Source organism: Protopterus annectens, chromosome 2.part1, assembly GCF_019279795.1.
Source record: "Protopterus annectens isolate FY-2018-M chromosome 2.part1, PAN1.0, whole genome shotgun sequence".
NCBI lineage: Eukaryota > Metazoa > Chordata > Ceratodontiformes > Protopteridae > Protopterus > Protopterus annectens.
The window spans coordinates 1,384,107,023-1,384,127,991 of NC_056729.1; the positions used below are offsets into that span (position 1 = coordinate 1,384,107,023).

A 20,969-nucleotide genomic window follows, 5' to 3' on the forward strand; every position below is an offset into this window, starting at 1 on the left:
ACCAGAGCTAGTCTGCATAGGGGGTAGGATCTGGTTCCCACGTGTTTATGTACCACATCACTGTGGTGTTATCTGTGTAACTTCCTATGATCCTATTACTAATAGATGGACTGGAACTCGAAGATGATTTTGACATTTGAGAGCATTTATTAGAGACATCATTTCTTTGACACGTATATGTGTTTCAGTCTTTCCTGCTTGTTACAGAAACTCTGAACTTTCACTACCCTCGAAAGAGCTCCCCAAGCAAAACCTGAAGCATCTGTGGGTAAAAACTGAGTAGGACCTGGGTTAAGAGAGAACTGGTCCATCCACCAGTGTAACACCCTTTCCATGAATCCAAGTACTGGAATCTGAAATGATAGTGGGTGCTGCTGTTGGATCCAAATGGATTTAAGGCACCACTGGATTCTTCTCATTTGAAGTTTGACCAAAGGAATCATGAGAATTGCAGAGACCATGAAACCCAAATCCTGAGATACTTCCTGGCAGATATTAGAAACTGGTTGGAGAATATCAGAAACTGTTCTTTGCAAAATTCTACTTTGTCTTGAGGAAGAAAATCTATCATGAGGGATGTATCCAAAAGACATCTAGGAAAAACTATCCACTGAGACAAAATGAGACTTTTCTCTGTTCACCTGATACCTGAGACAGAAAAAAAGGTTTCTTACCTATGCCAGGGATTACTGTTTGCAAAAGAATCTGCAAAAATAAGGCAACCTGAAATTGACTATTACTGGTGCCAGCACTTCATGAATACCATTGAAACTGCAGATAAACCAAAGGGTAAGGAAAATAAGTGAAAATTAAAACTAGGCACAGAAAATTTAAAAAAAATCTGAAATATTTGAGATTTGTAATGTGATGAGAAGCATCTTTTAAATCCAGAGTTACCAAAAAGCTCTGATGTAGAGTCAGAGGTAACAAAGACTGTAAAGAGCATTTTGAATTCTAGGACTTTGATCTGAAAGTTAAGAAAAGAAAGGTCTAGGGGCAGGTTTGCAGGTTCATTTTTTTCTTTGGCATCAGAAAGATTCTTAAATAAAATTATTTTCGTGTATGATCTGGGGGACAGATTTATGATTCCTTGAGACAGCACTTGCTCCATTATAGGAGGAAACTAAGAGGTTTTATGGTCCAGATGTGGCTGAATCCCTTGAAAAGAAGGAAGGGGCTCCCATTGCAAGCTGTAGCCTTTTTTACATGACTCTCAGAATCCATGTGTCTGAAGTTATCTGCTGCCACAAAGGGAAGTGTAGACCTAGGCACTGGGATGGTTTCACTGAAACACCAGGGTGGGAGAGAGAGAGAGAAAACAGTTTTTTATTTGTTTTTTTTTTTTCAGTTTGCTCTTGCTTTTAGTAGGATCCTCCCTTCTTATTTGAATCTCCCTGACATTGCCTTCTGAAATTTATTTTGCCTGTACCCTGCTGAGACTGTTTATTCCGTTTCCTATAGAAGGGTCCTGAAATTAAAGGAAAGTTCCTATTATATTTTGGCATGGAGGGTTGAAAAAGCTGACTCCCTGAATTAACTTACCTTTTTCATCAAAACGTTCAAGGACCTCAGCACGGAATGGGCCAAATAATACCCCTTTATCCAAGGGAAAATTCAGGATCTCAGCTTTGACATTCTCTTTTAAATTCTAGGAAGATCTGACCCAGTCGCAGCTGCTCAAGATAGAGAATTAGCAGTGCCATAAGAACATTTTAAAGACACAGGATATTAAACAATTCAGCGATATCTTTATTTTTCAGGAAGGCAAATCAAAAAATAAAGATCACTAATAGGTCTTTTAAATCTGCCTCACATCAAAGAACCCTGTGTACACCAAGAGTCAGCCACATGACAAAACAAGTACATAAACCACAACAGAGATGTGAGGATCTAGCTGCTCCCAGCATGAAAATAACAGTCTGCCTTCACTTTCTTATTATTCAAAAAAAAATTAAAAATAAAATCTCTTAAACTTGTAATTAGATGCAACAGTAATAAATAGTCAAACACAACAGATGTTAATTCCTGTTCTATAAAAGTACTGAAGTAAATCTCAAGCAGACTGAGTCACCAGAATAACTCAGCTTTTATTTATTAGTGCTTTTGTCCATCAACTGGACTCCATCAGATTGACTTTTCAATAACAGCTTTACCCCATGGAAAACTAAAAGCTCCATTTACTGAAACACCGAAAACTGCACCTCCACCTATTATTCCCTATAGGTTTTTCTCTCTCACAAGAAGCAAGATAATTATTTTCTTATAATATAGTTTGTAGAAAACTGCTCACCTGTTTTTATTCTTGGAAAACATTTCACTGCACCAAAAGAAGACAATCTTGGTAGGGTGAGCCACACTATGCTTGGGCTTACTTAACTCTCTTATCATACCCCCAATTTTCATCCACCCACCTGTTCACCTAAATGTGTACAAATTAAGCTCATATTCCTTCATCCTAGTCAATAAAATACAGTCAAATAATAATTCTCACCCAAATCCACAACATAACCTGGCCAACTAGCTACTTTCATCTCATTGCTTCACTTCTCTCCCATCCAGTCCGCTGTGTTTGAATTCTCCCATCAAGCTCTCTCTTCTCACAACCTCCTTTCCTGTCACCCTATTTCCTTTCTATCCAATCAGCAGACATTGCCATGTGCCAGTCTCTCTCCTACTACAACCTCATTTCCTTTCCCATCTGCCCATATATCTACTTTCCTGTCTTAATCCCACTTCCTTTTTCTCACACCCACTGATGACTACTTCCATCAACCATCTTTCCCTTTTCCCCTTGAGACAGCACTTGCTCCAGTATAGGAGGAAAGAGGGAGGTTTGACTGTCCAAATGTGGCAGAATCCCTTGAAAAGAAGGAAGGGAATCCCACTGCCAGCTGTAGCCTTTTTTTACATGATTCTCAAAAACTTTTCTCCACTTCTGACTTCTACCATCAACTATCTCTCCACTCTCCACCCATTATCTCCCCCTTTCCTCCCTCAAGTAACTTCTTCTGCCAAGCTACTCTTCTCTCTCCACCATTACCTTTCCCATCCCTTCACAGAAATATTGCATCTTACACTATCTCATTACACTTGTCTATTCTTTTCTACTATCCATTACAGTCTAGATTCTACTAATCTCTCTCTCTCTCTTTATACTAACCATTACAATCTTACTGTATAATAGTCAAATACTTACTATTATGTTTATATTCTCCAATATCAATATAATCGCCTCACTCTACCCCATCTCTCTCTCTCCTCTGCACTCCTCCATCAACACAAGACTGCCAGCCTAATATCTGTCCAAGCCACCCACAATGCCGCTACCATACCTTTCCGCTGTACAGATTTTCGTAGAATGTTCAGATTTTTGCCTCATATTTTTGGTGTGTTCCTCATAAGAACTGTGCATTTTTTTTAAACATCACTGGGTTAATCTAAAGATTAAAATCACTAAATAATGACATGCATTTGAGTTTCAGACCATATCCTTCAGAAAATGCATACTAACACAAATCTTGTTATTATAGCAGCTTTCTAAGTTTATAAGAGCAATATTTAAAACTCTCTCCTATTTTTGGGCCTCTATTTCCCCATTATGTCAGGCTTTGTCCAAATTTTTTGTGGTAAGAGGTATGGCTACTACCACACATAGTTACTATCTTACCTCTTACATTATTAAAATATGCTACATTCTACCATAACACCTTCTACATTCGCAACCAGCCCTCCTTGACCTTACACACACAAGCCCTAAACATAAACATAATCAGTGTCACCTTAGCATCCAGGTCTAACATCCACCTTTTTAGAAACAAATATCAGTGGTTAAGCCCCACAAACCACGGGGTATGATCATACCCCTCAACCTCTTAGCACAAGAAATCTTGTCAAAGCCAAAAATAAAGGGGGACAAAGGTCCAAAAATATGAACAGATTTTAAATACTGCTCCTATTAACTTAGGAAGTTGCTTTAATAACATGATTTGTGTTTGCATACATTTTTGAAAGATATGAAGTCTGAAACTGAAATGTATGTCATTATTTAGTGAAGTCAAATCCTCAGTGATTTGCCAGAAAACCACAGATTTTATGAGGAACAGACCAAAAATATGAGACAAAAATCTTGGCAGTTGAGAGGTATGGTTTTGATCAAAGTACAAAACTAAATGTAAATAGCTCTTTCACATCTACCACAGAATACCAACACTAACAATTAAGTGGAGACATTCATCCCAACCCAGGTCTAATAAACCTTCTGGAAAATTCCCTCATCCCACCCAAACTTTCAGCCTCTTCCACCACATCACACCCCAAAAAATCTACAAGCCTTCAACTCCTTAACATAAATTTAAGAAGCATATGTATAATAAAATACCAGAATTCCATGGCTGATTAGCCTTCCACTCCAGATATTGTACTTACAACTGAAACATGGCTAAAGCGAGGTGACATTACTAGATTACTCAAACAATATTACTACACCACATGCGTTTTCCCTTTTCTTATTTGATCTTAGGGTCTTGCAAGTAAAAAGCATGAGGTGCAGCAATACAGCATTGTGCAGAACCCTGTGGGACTCTACTGGTGACTGGTCTATTTGTAAAGGTAACTACAGGCAACACAGAAATAAAATAAAATTCAAGATTACAAGAGATGAAAGATTACTATACAAACTCTCAAAATTCAAATCAAAATAACCCCAAAACCTTCTGGTCAGCCATAAATCAACTCCTAAGACCAAGACACATCACACAACCTGCTCCATTCATACATACCCAGTCAGACAGCATTACAAATCAATTCAACACTAATTTCATACAAACACTAACATCGCTAATCAACTTCCAGCCCACCACTTTTCAAGTGGACAACATCAGCAAACTGATCTCCAAACCTGTGTCTATATCCAACATTAAGAGACATTTTCTTATATTAAAACTAACCACTTTAGCAACATTCATTGTACAAACTGAATATATCAGACAAGCAGCTGATTGCTCTAGCATATCCAATTTCCAACTTAATAAATGTATCACTGAATGTGATGTCCCTAAACTGTGGAAACATATCTTACATCCTACCTCTTTAAAAGGAGGCACCTCCATAGAAATCTCAAATTATAGACTAACAGCTTTCTATCCTCACTGTCCAAAATACTTGTGAAATGTATTCAATCCCAACTACTCAAATGCATCCATGAAAATAACCTCATATCACAATCTCAATATGACTTTTGTTCCCACCACAATGCTATTACTGCCTTCCTTAGTTTTAACCAGAAAGTAAACCTACATAACAATGCAGGCAGTCTGGTATATGTTCTCTTCCTATAGCTAAAGAAAGCATTTGATTTGGTATCCCACTAAAAGTTATTACATAAACTGTCTACCTTCTTGGCATGCTTTAGCCTATCGTTCACTTGGCTTCAGAGCTACCTATCCAATGGATATCTGGCAGTTAAATGGCAAAATTAATTCTCATCCTTCCTCCCTATATTTGTTGCTGTTCCCCAAAGGTCAATCCTTGGCACTCTACTTTTTAATATATTCATGAATGATCTGCACACAGCACATGGGCAAGCCTCCATAGTCCAGTTTGCGGATGATGCCACCTTTGATCTGTTCTATCCATATCCTGGGAAAAATTACAAGCAATAATCCAAGATTGCTTTACCTTCGTAGAAATGAGGCTAACAAGCTCTCAATCACTTCTAAACCATAAACAACAGAAATTATTTTTATTTACTCAAAAACAATTTGTTGCACAAAAAGTACATTTCAACATAACCTCATCAAACAGTACAAACATCGAACTTGTAACTCACACCAAGCTTCTTGGCATAATTATACAAGAAAACATGAAATTTTTATCTTCACATAAAACAGACAGTTAAACAACAAAAACTCAACTTCCTCTACAGAATCAAACCATACCTAAATTATAATGCTAGAAAGCACATTGCTTCAACCCACCTTCTTCAAGCACTACCTTATGCAGCTTTCATTTTCACAAACCTACTATCTATACAGAAATGTCAACTAGAAGAATGATACAATAAAGTTGCTAGATTCACAGCATGTTTATCTCATAGAATACACCACAGTCTGGCCCTGGAATAGTTAAACTGGACGTAACTGCCACACTACTTAACATTCTCACATCTAGTAGCAACTCTCATTAGCAAACCAGAAAATTGTCCATCTCTAAATGTTATTATCATATACTACTCCACTAACAGAATTCTGCGCTTCACAAACAAACACAGATGAGTAACCAAATCAAACAACTCAGCAGGAGACTCCCTATACTACATCTCCAAAAAGTGGAAATGCATCCCTCTCCCTTTTAGACAAATTGACAACCTAAAGTCCTTTAAACCATAGCTCAAAAAGTACAGTTGTGTACCTACCATAAATATAGATGTTTGAGTGTATTCACTGTTGCAGTCATTACAATTGGGTTATCCTGCTGGCAGGCTACCTGCAGTCGGCCTGAATTCCAAAGTCCTGGTCTGGCGTCGGTTGCTGTCACCTCCTCCCTGACATCAGTGCACCAGGGGTATAAAAGATGCAGTCAACGCCATTTTCTTCAGTTTTTCTTGCCCCAGATATCAGGTGCCCCCTAAAGGGTAGGCTAAATTACGCCAATAAGTATGCATGCACTAAAGTAAACTTTTCCTTCATCTACAAGCAAATACACCACATAGGTTATATAGAATAGAGAAGTATAGATAAGTCCCAGCAAAGGAAAGGGGGATGATGGGTGGGTAACCTGGACTGCAACAGTGAATACACTCAAACATCTACATTTATGGTAGGTACACAACTGTACTATGTTCATCGTGTTTCACTGTTGCAGTCATTACAATTGGGTTGAATCCCAAAGCTAAGGTTGGGAGGCTGGGACTAAATAGGATTTGGAGAGGCTATGAGGCCCTGCAGGATTGCAGTGGCAAAGCCTGCCCTGGATTTAGAGTAGAGAGGTAAGTGATAGTGCTTTGTAAAAGTGTGCACTGAACTCCAAGTTGCAGCCTCTAAGATGTCTTTGGTTGGTACTCCTCTGTGGAAGGCTGCTGAAGTGGCTGCTGCTCTGGTTGAATGAGGCCTAATGCCCTTAGGCACTAATTTGCCATGCTGTGAATAGCAGAAACGAATGCAGTGGCCTATCCACTTTGAAATAGTCTGCTTTGAGACTGCCTTTCCTTGTGATCCTGCAGCATATGCCACTAGAAGTTGTTCAGTCTTTCTAAAAGCTTTGGTTCTGTGCAAGTAGAAGCGTAGCTGCCTGTGAATGTCCAAAGAATGCAGAAATATCTCACCCTTATTCTGTGGGTTTGGACAGAAGGTAGGCAAATGAATTGTTTGGTTAAGGGCCACACTGGACACTACCTTAGGCATAAATGTCGGGTTTGTCCTCAGAGAAACCTTGTCAGGATGGAAAATAATAAAAGGTTCCACAGCCATGAGTGCCTGTAACTCTGGACTCGTCTTGCAGAGGTTATTGCTAGGAGCAAAGCTGTTTTCCAGGATAAGAATTTTATATCAGCTGTAGAAGCTGGCTCAAAAGGAGGCAGTGTGAGTTTTTCCAAGAGATAATTGAGGTCCCATACAGGTATTGGTGCTCTCCTTGCAGGTCTTATGTTGTTGGCCCCTCTGAGGTACTGCCTTAGTAAAGGATGAGAAAAAATAGGTGGTTCTGTATTCTAATGAGCTGAAATGGCAGAGGCATGAATCTTAATTGATGAAAAGGATAGGCCTTTGTCCAGCATCTCAGTTAAGTACTGCAAAATCTGAGGAATATTTGGTACAATTGTGTCAATTCCTTGTGCCCGGTTCCAAGCACAGAATCTCTTCCATTTTTCTGCATAGGATTTTCTGGTGCTAGGCCTCCTGGCCTCCAAAATAACATCCATCACCGCTTTAGAGAGAGGTGTGTTTTGAATGGCTACATTATCCGCCATGCTGCCAGATTTAAGGTCCTGAGTTGGCTGTGCAGGATCTGACTGTTTTGTTGTGTCAATAAGTGAGGAATTTGAGGTAATGTCCATGCTGGGCATTGAGACAAGTTCTTTAGGATTGGGTACCAGTGCTGGCGGGGCCAGTCTGGGGCAATCAATATCATTTTTGGCTTCTCTTGTCTGACCTTTAGGAGTACCTTGGGGAGGAGAGGCAGTGGAGGAAAGGCATATACTGTTAAGTTTTTCCAGCTGAAAGACAGAGCATCCACTTTCCATGCTTGCTTGTGATAAATCCTTGTGCAGAATCTCTGTATTTGGTAGTTTTGAGGGGAGGCAAATAGGTCTATGTCCGGGCAGCCCCAGTTCCTTGTTATCATGCTGAAGACTTGTGGATCCAATTTCCACTCGTGGGGATCCATTAAGTTTCTGCTTAGTTCGTCTGTCAGAGTATTTCTCTTTCCTGGCAGGAATTGTGCTTGCAGATGTACTTGGAAAGTCAATGCTGTGTCCCACAAAGTCATGGCTAGTCTGCAGAGGGGGTAGGAATGTGTGCCTCCTTGCTTGTTTATGTACCACATGACTAGTATTGTCCGTCTTAGTTGTCCTGGATGAAGTAGATCCTTGAAGGCTGTCAGGGTATTCTGAACAGCTAGCATCTCTTTTTGATTGATATGTAGATGCATTTGGCTTGCGGACCATGTGCCCTGAATACATCTTCCTGCCATATGGGCCCCCCAGGCATAATCTGATGCATCTGTTGTTAATGTCTGCCTGGCTGTGGGTAAAGTGAATGGCTGTCCCTTGTGGTGACAGGCCTTTGCCCACCATCGAAACTCCTGTTGCAAGTAGGGAATGAGGGTAATTATTGTTTCCAGGTTGTGGCAATGTTGAGTCCAAACACTTTTTAGGTACCATTGTAGCTTCCTCATATGCAGTTTTGCATATGGAATTAGCAGAATGCAGGATGCCATGAAGCCCAAAGCCTGCAGAATTTTTCTTGCAGATAACTGGGTCTTTGTTGCCAACATTTTGAAATAAGTAGTCAGTTGTCTTTGTTTGTCTGGCATGAGATAAGCCATCTGGGCAGCTGTATTTAAGCTTGCACCCAGGAATATTATCTCTTGAGAGGGTACTAGTTTTGATTTCTTTTCATTTACTGTGTACCCTAGGCATGTTAATAATCTTTTTACAAACGCCAGATGCTGTAGTAGAATGTCCTTGTTCTCTGCTTGAATAAGACAGTCGTCCAAGTAAGGATAAATTTGTATTCCTCTTTGTCTGCAAAATGCAATTACTGGTGCCAGACATTTTATGAAGACTCTGGGCACACTAGATAAGCCAAAGGGCAGTGCAGAGAATTGATCACCAGCTATAAATCTGAGGTATCTTCTGCATGATTGTCTGATTGGGACATGCAGGTATGCCTCTTTTAGGTCTAAAGTCACAAGCCAAGCCTTCTTGCCCAGCATGGGCAGAAGCGGCTGCAGAGTCAACATTTTGAATTTTGGAATATCCAAAAATGTGTTTAGAATAGACAGGTCCAGTACTGGTCTCCAGACTTTGTTCTTTCTGGGTACCAAGGACAGTCTTGAGTAAAATCCTTGTCCCTGCTCTTGTTGTGGTACTCGCTGAATGGCCCTCATCTCCATGAGGGATGAAATTTGTTTTTGTGCCTCTGCCCATTGGTTGTGTGGCAGGTCTGGCATACCGTTTGCCCTTGGCAGGGTGTGAAAGTGGAACCTGTAGCTTTGTGACACTATATTCAGGACCCATTTGTCCTGGGTGATCATGTGCCAATTTTGTGAGAAAAGTGCTAGTTTTCCCCCTAAAGGAGCTGCCAGAAGGTAAGTGATTGGTGCTGGCAGGGGAAAGTCATTGAGACTGTTTTCTGTATGGCTGTGATTTATCTTCTCCGCTTTTGGAGGTAGAAGCACCCCATTGTTTAGACCTGTATGAGCCTTGGGGCTGGGATCTGCCTCTGGGGCATCTGTATCTGCCTATTTGTGGCCTGTCTGACACTGGAAAGGACCAATTCTTTGTGGGCCAGTTCCTGCTAAATCTGGGAGGCTGAACCTGTAAGACATCCTTGACTGTTTGCATAGATTTAGCTTTGTCCTCCAATTTCTTCAACACCTCTTCTGCTTTAACACCAAACAAGATATCATGCTGTAATGGAGCATCTAATAATTTTGCTTTAACATAATCAGGCAGATTCTGTTCCTTTAACCAAGCATGCCTCCTAATGACAGAACCCATAACAGCGGCCTTGCAGGAGGCCTCCAGAGAATCAAAACCACATTGCAAAGTACGCTTTCCCACTTGTTCAGCTGCATGCAATAAATCCTGCATTTCTTTGTTTTCTGCACATTCAGAATTTGTCAACATTTTCTGTTTAAGCAGTGACATAAGGTATTGCTGATATTTAAGCATATGAAACTGACAATTTAAAGCCTTTACAGCCAAAGTAGCAGAAGTGTAAATCTTTTTCCCCCATCTGTCCAGGGCCCTTGAATCCCTATCAGAGGGGATAGGGTTTTTTGCAGTGGAAGCCTTGACCCCTTTGGGACCCTGAATGATTGTTTCTGGGTCAGCAGCAGGGTTTTTATAAAGAAATTTATGTGAATCAGGAACCCTGTAGTAGTATCTGTCTGGCTTAACAGGAGCTGGTGGTAGAGAGTCCGGAGACAGACCGGACTCTGAAAATACATCATCTACAATGTCTGAAACAGGAAGAATAGCAAGGGGCCTGTGTTGAGGTAGTAAATGGAAGTCTCTGAGCCTTTTCCTAGATTCTGAGTAATCTTGGCTCTCCCAGTGGAAGTGCTCCCTCATAGTATGCAGGGTCTCCCCAAAAGAATAATCCTCAGGAGGAGTGGCTGAAGGGACAGATTCTTCAGCATCAGAATCCTCATAGGGAGGAAGAGGGTATTCCTGTTCAGAAGAGGAATTAGAGGAAATGGAAACCTGATCTGAAGACTCATATTCTGTCTCTTGTCTAGGCCTCTTATCAGGAAGGGGATGGGAACCCCTGATCAAAGTAATTAGGTCTTCGGCCATTATAAGCATCTGTTTTTTAGGCATGGAGGCCTGTCCAGGGGAATGTTGTACTTTTTTCTTTGTCGTTAGAGGTGTTTTAGTCTTTGCTTTTGAAGCTGAAGTTGTTTTCACATATAACTGTGAAGGTCTGAAAACACCCTCAGAAGCCGATGCCTACTCAGCGGCTCCGGACCCATCTGAGGGAATAGTTTCCGAGGATCCAATACCTTGTTTATCCAGTGGCCTAGTCGACTCCGCGTTGGAGTCGGAAGTGGCCTGTGGCTCTGAGGTAGCGGGCGTCAGGGGCTGCGAAAGCGCCTCACTGAGAACCGGCGAACCGGCGACTGGACTAGCAGAAGCCTCTTCATCAGTTTTGGACCTCGGATGCCTGTCCTTTTCTTTGCACTTTTTATAAACTCCGGTAGTCGGCTGTTCCGATGGCATTATATAATTAAATCTTCTGCCAAAGTATTGAAATGCAAAATCGAACCGACACTTAATAGTGCGTTGGTTAAATCTAGCACAAAACCGACAACTAGCAACGTTGTGGTCAGGGCCTAGGCACAGAATACAGTAAGAATGAAAATCCTTATGAGGTATTTGCTTCCCACAAGAAATACAATTATTAACTTTGTCTGACATCGGTCTGGAGCAATAAAAAAGTTTCCCCAATGGGGTACTTAGCTTTAATGAAGACTTCGGATCTGAAATTTGAATTTGAAAATCTCAGGAGTCGGCCGACTGGCACTTGCGAACTGCTTTTGCTTTGTGCACCGCGCGGCAAGAAAGACTGAAGAAAATGGCGTCAACTGCATCTTTTATACCCCTGGCACACTGACGTCAGGGAGGAGGTGACAGCAACCGACGCCGGACCAGGACTTTGGAATTCAGGCCGACTGCGGGTAGCCTGCCAGCAGGATAACCCAATTGTAATGACTGCAACAGTGAAACATGATGAACATCACACACAGACTCCCGGCTGTGCCCTGCACTTCTCCAGCCTAAACCTGACTTTATATCTTTTTAGTACAGGTGACATCTCCCATACTTCCTCCTAATTGTTTTTCCTATGGACTAAAATATGTTGCCCAGTCTTTATCTCTCAAGTTGAAACCAAAACAATTGTAAACTAATTCTCAATGACATAAATGTTTTGCAATTATTATCCTCTCTTGCTTTATTATTGCAGAATATTTTGTCACACTGCTGATTTTGTGAATCTAAAAGTGAAGTCTGTACACAGATATCCATCACTGTTAATTGTATAATATAATGAGAATGCAATTCTGCATACTCTAACAGAAATGCAACCCTGTATATTGTATGTTAACATTGATTATACTGTACTCTTTTCATTAACCTAAACATGAAGTCTGCACGCAGATACCTGTTACAATTAAAAGTATAATGTAATGAGAATGAAACACTGTACACTGTGTACTGCTATGTGAATGCAACCACATACATTGTATGCATGTGGTTGCATTCACATTGCAATACACAGTGCACAATGTGAATGCAACCACGTACATTGTATGTACATATTGATTATATTGTATTTGTTTAATCTTAAAGGAGATGTTTGCCATCTCTGTATACTGTATGTATCACATATGTCTATTAATTTCTACTATTTCACGTCAGATAGAGCTTTTATAAGAAGGGCTTGTTATTGCCCAGTCAGACTTTCCTGGTAATTATCACAATAAATCAATCAAAAATAAATAAAATAACTTGACTCAATTTTTTCAGTCAGATGCAGTCTCACTGTACATGCATTCTTTATCATTCCTTCAAAAAAACATTGCATGTGCTACAATGGTAATGTTGTCTCTTTCTGCCTCTTTGTGTAAGAAATCAAGCAGCATGCAAACTGTAATAGCGACCACCACTCATTACAGTGACGGCTAAAATAATGTGGCAATAGTCTTTATGATAGTCCGGAAAATACATTGGAAAAAAACATATAAATCAATAAATAGGATAAATAAATAATAAAAGAAAATCTCTGAGAATTTACTGACATATTAGTTAATACATTTGATTGTTGCATGATGTACCTTGTTACTAATCTCCAACTGAAGTTCTCTGTTGGAACCACAAACATACAGGGAATCCTGCATCTTGGATTTGAGATGAGGTCTACAATTCAGAGTCATAGCAGAACCCTCCACTGGAATATCTAGCAAAAGACAAACATGAATGGCTAAATCGAAAACTGATTGAAGTAATGTAGCATTCATTTCAAAGCAAAGAGCAGCAAGTCAAAAATTAATTCCAAACTAAATATTATACAACCCAAGTAGACAAAAAATGGACCATTATTTCCCCATGTTATTTCCTTGTTTCATAACAGTCTATTTTCCAGGTTAATGTTAAACGCAACCCTTCCCCAAGTTACTAATTACCTACACACTTAACTGCCTCACTTGTAGAGCAGGTCCTCACCCCTATTTGATTTCCATTTGTTGTGATCCTTGTTGGTATAAGGAAGAGATCCTGGGTATAAACAGATTTCCTACTTCCCATATATTGCATGTAAAATACTGCCTGATTAAACTAAACCATATCAGATATTATCAGTTGTCCTCACTGTCCTCGTTGTTAATATTTATTCATTTTGTTTATGTTCAGCAGTAAGCAATTACTTAGAAATATCTTTATATAGTTGTATTTTTTGGAAAATGGAAACAAAGTAATGCAAACTGTTTAATGAGGATGCTGTCTTTTTGTTAGTCAGTGGTGGAAAATGGACCAGAACACTGGTGTGATTCCTCTTACAATTAATATAAATGTGCCATAATATCTATAACATATACTTGTTTGAACAAACACAGTGCGTTTACACTGCATTTGGGAAATATTTTCTATAAACAGCAGAGCATCAGAAAGCAAAGTGATTACATCCATCGGATGGCGCGGTGGTGCAGCAGTAGCGTTGTCACCTCACAGCAAGAGGTACTCCGGTTCGATTCTCGGCTGGAGTGCCTTCTGTATGGAGTCTGCATGTCCTTCCTGCATTCATGTGGGTTTCCTCCAGGTGCTCCAGTTTCCTCCCACATTCAAAGACATGCATCTGGAGCATTTCTCCTTGGGCCTCCACTGAAAATTGTCTATGTTCCAAGTCGGACTTTCCCAGTTAACAAATGATAAATAAATAAAATCAGCACTATTCTGGTTTTATGTGCTCTTCAATATAGTCAAAAGAGGTCTCCTTCTCCTCAAAGATTTATAGGTGTATACTAGACTAAAGACCACTGGGGCCTTTATAAGCCAAGTAAACCAAGTAAAACACCGGACTTTGAAATACCAATAACTTTGTAATTAACACAAAACTTTCTCGTAGTAACCCTTCATCAGTGTGAAAAATATATATATTAAAAAACATTCAATTAAATAGGGCACTTAAAAAAATGATGAGACACAGCCCCCCAATCAAAATAAACTACCATTTAAATAACTCAACCTTGTTAAAGGCACAGTATAAAATATACAGACATAAACCATTAAATAATAACAAAATTATAAAGAAAATGAAACACTGTCATCTGTGTTAGCATGTCTGACAGGAGATTTGTATTGTTTGCCAGCATGTCTAGTTGTGAAAATGTATATAAGTTTTTTTTTAAATGTTGAGTATCTCCCTGCTTATACAAAATGTTTAAAAAATCTGTCAGTGTTTTGATATATTTCTAATTGCACATGTCTGTGAGGGAGATTCTAAAATACAAACTCTCTGTAGAGAATCAGCTGAACAGTAGGTGATGTCATTAGAATGTCCCTGCTTGTTAGGTGATTATTCGAACAGTTGATTGACAGGAAATTTTTTTTTAAAAACAGCTGACTGTTATTTTTAAAATAAGACAGTTGAGAATGTCAAGTTGAGCAAATGGTCAAGTGTTGAGCAGTTAGTGAAGAGTTGCAGTCAGTGTATACTAGGAAAAAATACCCACCAAAAACTATAAGCCTGCATTTGCCTTGCTATTATGTTTTACATTAGAGCAGGGACAGCAGTCTCTAGTTAGATTAGGAAACTTTAGTTATTTAGAGTTTTTCTAAGATGATGGACTTCTATCCAACAGTTTAATTTTATATTTCTGGCGACTGAATTCTGGTGTTTATTGAAAGTTATTGATTTACATTCTTGAAATCATTTTACTTATTATTAAATGTTTTTCATTACGTTATATTGTGTCTAGACAAACAGTGTGTTCTTTAGAGATTAGAGAGTGTTTATACCTGTTTGATACTCTCCAGGTCACCTTGAATGCCTGGCTGCTTCTGGTCATAGGTATCATTTATTTGGATATTTAATTTTTTAACAATTGATCACCCTTTGAAGGGCGTATGGACCTGTCTGACTTTGGTAGCAGCATTTACCATTTGTATTGGGGAGGAGAGACAGTTGGAAATCTGTGTCAGGCTTCCCATAAGTATTTGTGTGTGTGAGATTTAAATTAATTTTGAGTGTGAGAGAGTCAGAGGTCTTAAACTGGAATATATTGCTCTGAAGTGTATGGTAATGGATTATATTTAGAGTGTACAGAGGTATACAGTCCAGTCTCAGGAAAAAAGAGTTCCCGTTATGCTCTTAAGGGAAGTTGTGGAATTTTATTCTTGTACGCTCTGTGGTCTGGTGTTTTCTGTGATGCTCCCTCACTGGAGTCGGTAGTGAGGATTGAGGCTCCTTAATTACTGACCCGGGTTTTAAGTGGGGGATGCCACATTTATTGGTGGCATTCCAGTGGGGTATTGACCAGACATAACATTTAATTGGTGGCAGCAGTGTTGGATTTTTAATTGGATTCCAGTAGCCTGGGGGTAGTTGTCATAAAGGTGTGCACCCCTGACAGCAAGACAGACATTCAAAATTTCAATCCACCACAGTTTCATTTATTTTTTTTAGTTAGACGGTCAGGGATAGCAGGCAAGGATGCCAACAGAAAATTTTAGCAAGCTGACAAAGATCCATTTGGCTAAGGAGTGTGAAGCCGGAGGATTGGTGCATGCCAACCAGACCAAGGAAGCAATGATTCCAGCCTTGGTTGCAGCCACAGCTCAGACCAGCCATTCAGAGAATATCCACTTTGGTGTTTGTGATGTGCAGCCTGCCAAGACAGGACAATCCACCTTTTCTTTAGAGGACCTGAAAATCTGTCTAGAGTTAAGGAGACTGGAACTGGAGGCTAGGGAGAAGCAGCACATATATGAGCTGGAGCCTAGGGAGAAACAGCGCTGATGTGAACTGGAAGCCAAATGACAGGAGGTTGAGGACAGAATACAACATCTTGAACTGTAATCTGCACAGAGACTGAGATTTTAGACGCAGAGGCACACAAGAGACAGTGCTGGCATGAAGTGGAGCTCCTTTGAAAGGGTTACGGAGATAAAGGGGAAGGGAATAACCAAACACCAGAAGCCATAAAGGTCAATAACGTTTTCCTCAGTACAGGGATGGGGATGACTTTTGATAGTTTTATTCATATTTATGAGAGGGTATGTAGACAATATGATGTTGACCATGAGTTCTGGGTTCGGCTCTTGACTTCTTTACTCCATGGTAAAGCTGTTCAGGCTGTAGCAAAATTAAATGATGCAGATTGTTTGAATTATGACAAAATGAAATGTTGCTTGCTTGACTGTTTTAAACTTACACCTGAGGCATATAGAAAAAGTTTTGTGAACATAGAAGCAAGCAGATGAAAGTATACAAGACTATATTGCTGACTTAAGTACTTACTTTCACAGATGGGTGAATGGGTGTCAGATCACCACTTTGGAGGAACCTTTTGGTGAGGGAACAAGCTCTCAGTACTTTGCCTGATGACATGAGAGTCTGATTAGCAGATTGTGAGTGTAACTCTGTAGAGGAGTTGGAGAGAAAAGGGGATCACTACTTGGCAAACAAAGCACCACTGTATAAGAAAGGGACACCCAGTGCTGCACATGGACATAAGGGAACCCATGTGGAGCAGTCTAAACCACACCAACAGAGTATGCCAGTAACAGGAGAACTACTAATCCAAGTGCACAGTTAGGGATTAGATGTTTCAAGTGTAACCAGAGAGACATAGCCAAATGTCTATCGAGGCTAAGTGAGAAACAGAAGGTGAGGGAGCCAGTAAGTGTGGATGACAAACTGCCAGTGGTAAGTTGTTTAGAAACAACTGGGATGCCTATTTATCACCAAAATTTATATCTTATCTTAGTAGATTGTAAACAGGTAACTGCTAAGAGGGACACAGCTTCTGATATAATCATTGTGAGGCTTGCAGTGGTTAGAGAAAAGCAGTACTTGCTTGGGCAGCCCACTCCAGTCACAGCATTGGGAGGGACCTCATTCCAAACAACTTTGGGTAGGGTTCATCTTGACTGGGAGGGTGGCAAAGCAAGCAAGTAAGTAGGTGTGTTCGAGGATATTCCTGCAGATGTCCTAATAGGGAATGACTTTGATGATGCAGTACCTTATGTACATGCAGTCAGGCTTGGAGAAAGGCATGTAGGTCCAGTAGTCTGGTAGACACCCAGAAAGATATCGTACATGAAGCTGGGACAGGAGTGATGGCTGTTTCAGAGAAGGTGGTATCTGGTAGCAATAAGTCTGAATATGAGCCACAGCTGCCGGTAGGTACAGATGTTCCCTTGGACACGGTGACTACAAGGACAGAGGTGAGTGGTGGTACCCAGAGTGACAGCAAGGTGCAGCTGTTGGAAGTGACTAGGCTTCTTGCTGAAGGGGAGCTGGGGAAGGTCATGAAGATAGACTTGAGACAGGCTCAACATTACAAAGCTTGAGGAAGGTAGCTAATGAGGTGCCTAAGGCTCATGGAAGAGGGGAGTCTGTATACTGGAACAAAGGTTTGCTGTATAGAGAGTGGACTCCTGGAGGTGGGCTAGAAGGTGAAGTAATACGGCAGTTGGTAGTACCTATAGCTTACTAGGCATGTTATTGAGTCTGCTTCTGATCATAATTTAATGTTTAGAGTTATTAAAACAGTTTATAAAAGTATGAGGGGTGGTGATGTTAATAACAAAATTAGAAGTTAGTGAATATAAATGGATCATCCATCTACAAGTGGACTGTGAATCTGGTATTAATGCTACAGTTAGCATTAAACCTATGTTAAAGTTAAAACAAATGAGTTTAAAATAATTGTTTATGATGTTTTTATTTAATGTTTTACGTCTATATATTCTGTACTGTGTCTTTAACAGCTGAAGCATTTAAATGATAGTGTATTTTGATTGTGGGGGCTGTATCTCGTGATTTTTTTTAATGTTCTATTTAAATGAATGCTTGTTTAATATGTATTGTCTTTCGCATGATGATTGGTTACTACCCCAAAACTTTGTGGTAATTACAGAAGTTACTGGCATTTCAAAGTCCGGTGGTTTACTTAGCTGCTATTTTTATTTCATTGAGACTCTGTTAACTGTGGTCTTGGATCCAGTTTTGTCATTTTGTGCTTTTTTAGGCCAAGCCATAGATGACTGATAAATGAACATGAAGAGTAGTAAAAAGTAAGATGGGATTTTAGCAGTTCAGATTCAGATCAGGATGCAGCACAATTGGCATGTTATTTGTAGTGAGACAGATCGTTTAGAAGAAGCTAGAGATGAGAGTCCAACCTGGCATTCCTAGACTTAGAGAAAGCATATGACAAGGTCCCAGAAAGCTAATTTGGGCAGTCCTGCAGTGGTTCAAAGTCATAGAAACATTGATAGAATTAGTGCAGGCTGTGTACAAGGACTCAATGGTTCAAGCACAAACAGTGTTCGGTCTCACAGTGGGGTTCACAGTTGGAGTGGGTGTTCATCAGGGTTTAGCTTTGATCCCACTGCTGTTCATACTGATGATTGACTACATCAGCAAACAGGTTGGAGGGGACAGATCCACAAAGTTGAAGTATGCAGATGATGTAGCATTACAGAAGACTCTAAGCAAGAACTTCAGCAAAGGATAGGCGAAAAGAATGTAAAATTGAAGGCACATGGGATGAAACCGAGTATAGACACAACAGTTGTAATGGCAGCAAATGGGGAAAATAAGAAGAAGCTGAGAAGCGAGATACAAGTGAAAACAGTGGAACAGGTTAACAGCTTCAAGTATCCGGCAGGGGTGGTTGCGGAGAAGGGAAGTCTGAATGAAGAGATCAAAGCTAGAATCAGTGTGGTAGCAGCCAACTGGCACAGAGTGGCAGGGGTAGTGTATAATTGAAAAATACCAAAGAAGCTGAAAATTTAGGTGTACAAAACAGTGGAGTGACCAGTACTACTACATGGTACAGAAACCTGGGCAGTAAAGGCAGAGCAGTTGAAGAAGCTAGAGATGATTAAGATGAATTGCCTAATATGGGTGGTAGGATGCATACTGTGGGACAGATGAAAAAATGGACATCAGACAGAGGGCAAAGTAGCTCCAAATGCAGAGATGGTCAAAGAGAACAGAATACGGTGGTTCTGGCAGATGTGCAGAAAAGCAGAAGATAATTTGGTGTAGACAATTTGGAACAGACAGGATGAAAGCAAGATGAAATGAGGGCTTTATGCAAGGAGATGGATGGATTGTGTGAGAGAAGATCTGCAAAAGTCAGGTATGACTGTTGAAGAAGGTAAGAGAGTGGCATGGAATTAACAGTTGACACAACACCCCAACAACATATAGAAAATGGGAAAGGGGTGTTGATGATGATGATAATGAAGAAGAATATCACTCTGGAGTACTATAATATGTACAATTTTAGATGTCATACAAGGAAGTTTTTGAGTTTTTTTCTAATGTAGTGTTTGTTCCTTAACTCCTTAGGTAGCAAATTCAAACTGACTGGAATAAAGGTAAATGAGAATATGCAAGTAAATCCAGTATCAAAATTAAATAATGCCTACTGAATGCCATTTCCATATAAAGCCTGATAAATAATACAAGCTGCAATATAATGACAATGGGCTGAATTTGGTAAACTTTGCTGTATCATGTTAAGCTAATTTGGGTGATAAATGGCTACTGATAGCGTGGGTGCAATTTTATTAAACATAACTACACAACAATGTTAGGCAAAAAAAATTTGGTCAGCCATGTTATATGCTAAAGACTGTATAATAAAACACCAAATACAATACTGACAATAAGGCAAAACAAGATGGCTGAGGGATTCAGAAACATCTAAATGCCACTGAGCAATGCTGTGCTCAACCAAATGCCTGTGGTCAGATGGAATACATTGAGCACCACACTTAACATTTCATTCCCTACATGACACCAGCATAATGGACTATTACTGTGTGGTCAGGGACACCATGCAAAAAACTGTGGAAGTGTTTTGGCCTCATCTGCAGCCCTGTGGGAGTCATGGAGTACATACCCCAGTGGATACCAAGGTATGTATGGGCTCTATATACATTAGTTGCAGGGATATTTCAGTACATACTGGGGACACAGTCAGGATATTTCAGGCATCTGCCTTGAGAATACTCTATCAGTTACTTGATGTCATGTTTCAGCATGTAAGGGAGCATATGCGCATCTTTTATACCCCATTGCAGACAATCAACACTATGGGACAGTTTTATGATGTAACCTATTTCCTTGAGGCTCTGGGGGTCAGAGCCTGTACCCAAATTGAAATAAATTCCCCACATAGTGTTCAATATATTAGGTATATAAATCACAAAGGGTATCACTCCATCAATTGCCAGCTGGAGCAGGTACGTAATGCACAAGGTATCTTCTACAATAGGTGTGCAAGCCTCTCAAGCAGTTTTCATAACTCAAACAAATGGCACATGTGTGACCTATACCAATGGTTTGCAAGAGGCAACCTCCCACATGAGCACCTTGTTAATAATACAGAATATGCCCAGGAACCCTGGCTCGTGATACCCATCAGAAATCCACACAATCAGACTGACTAGGGGTATAGCCATGCGCAATTGCAAGTCAAAAACATTGCAGACTGTGTGTTTGGGCTGCTGA

The 20,969-nt window shown here is 40.0% G+C and overlaps 1 protein-coding gene across 2 annotated transcripts in view; it reads right to left on the reverse strand.

Annotated features, from left to right (window-relative positions):
* The window catches only part of AGBL5 (AGBL carboxypeptidase 5), a 2,459,386-nt gene that overhangs the window by 20,996 nt on the left and 2,417,421 nt on the right, over positions 1-20,969 (reverse strand). For both annotated transcript variants that reach the window (XM_044062862.1, XM_044062863.1), the window contains one exon: positions 13,057-13,178. In XM_044062862.1, coding sequence (XP_043918797.1) covers positions 13,057-13,178 — 122 coding nt within the window. The remainder of the gene's footprint in view (positions 1-13,056; positions 13,179-20,969) is intronic.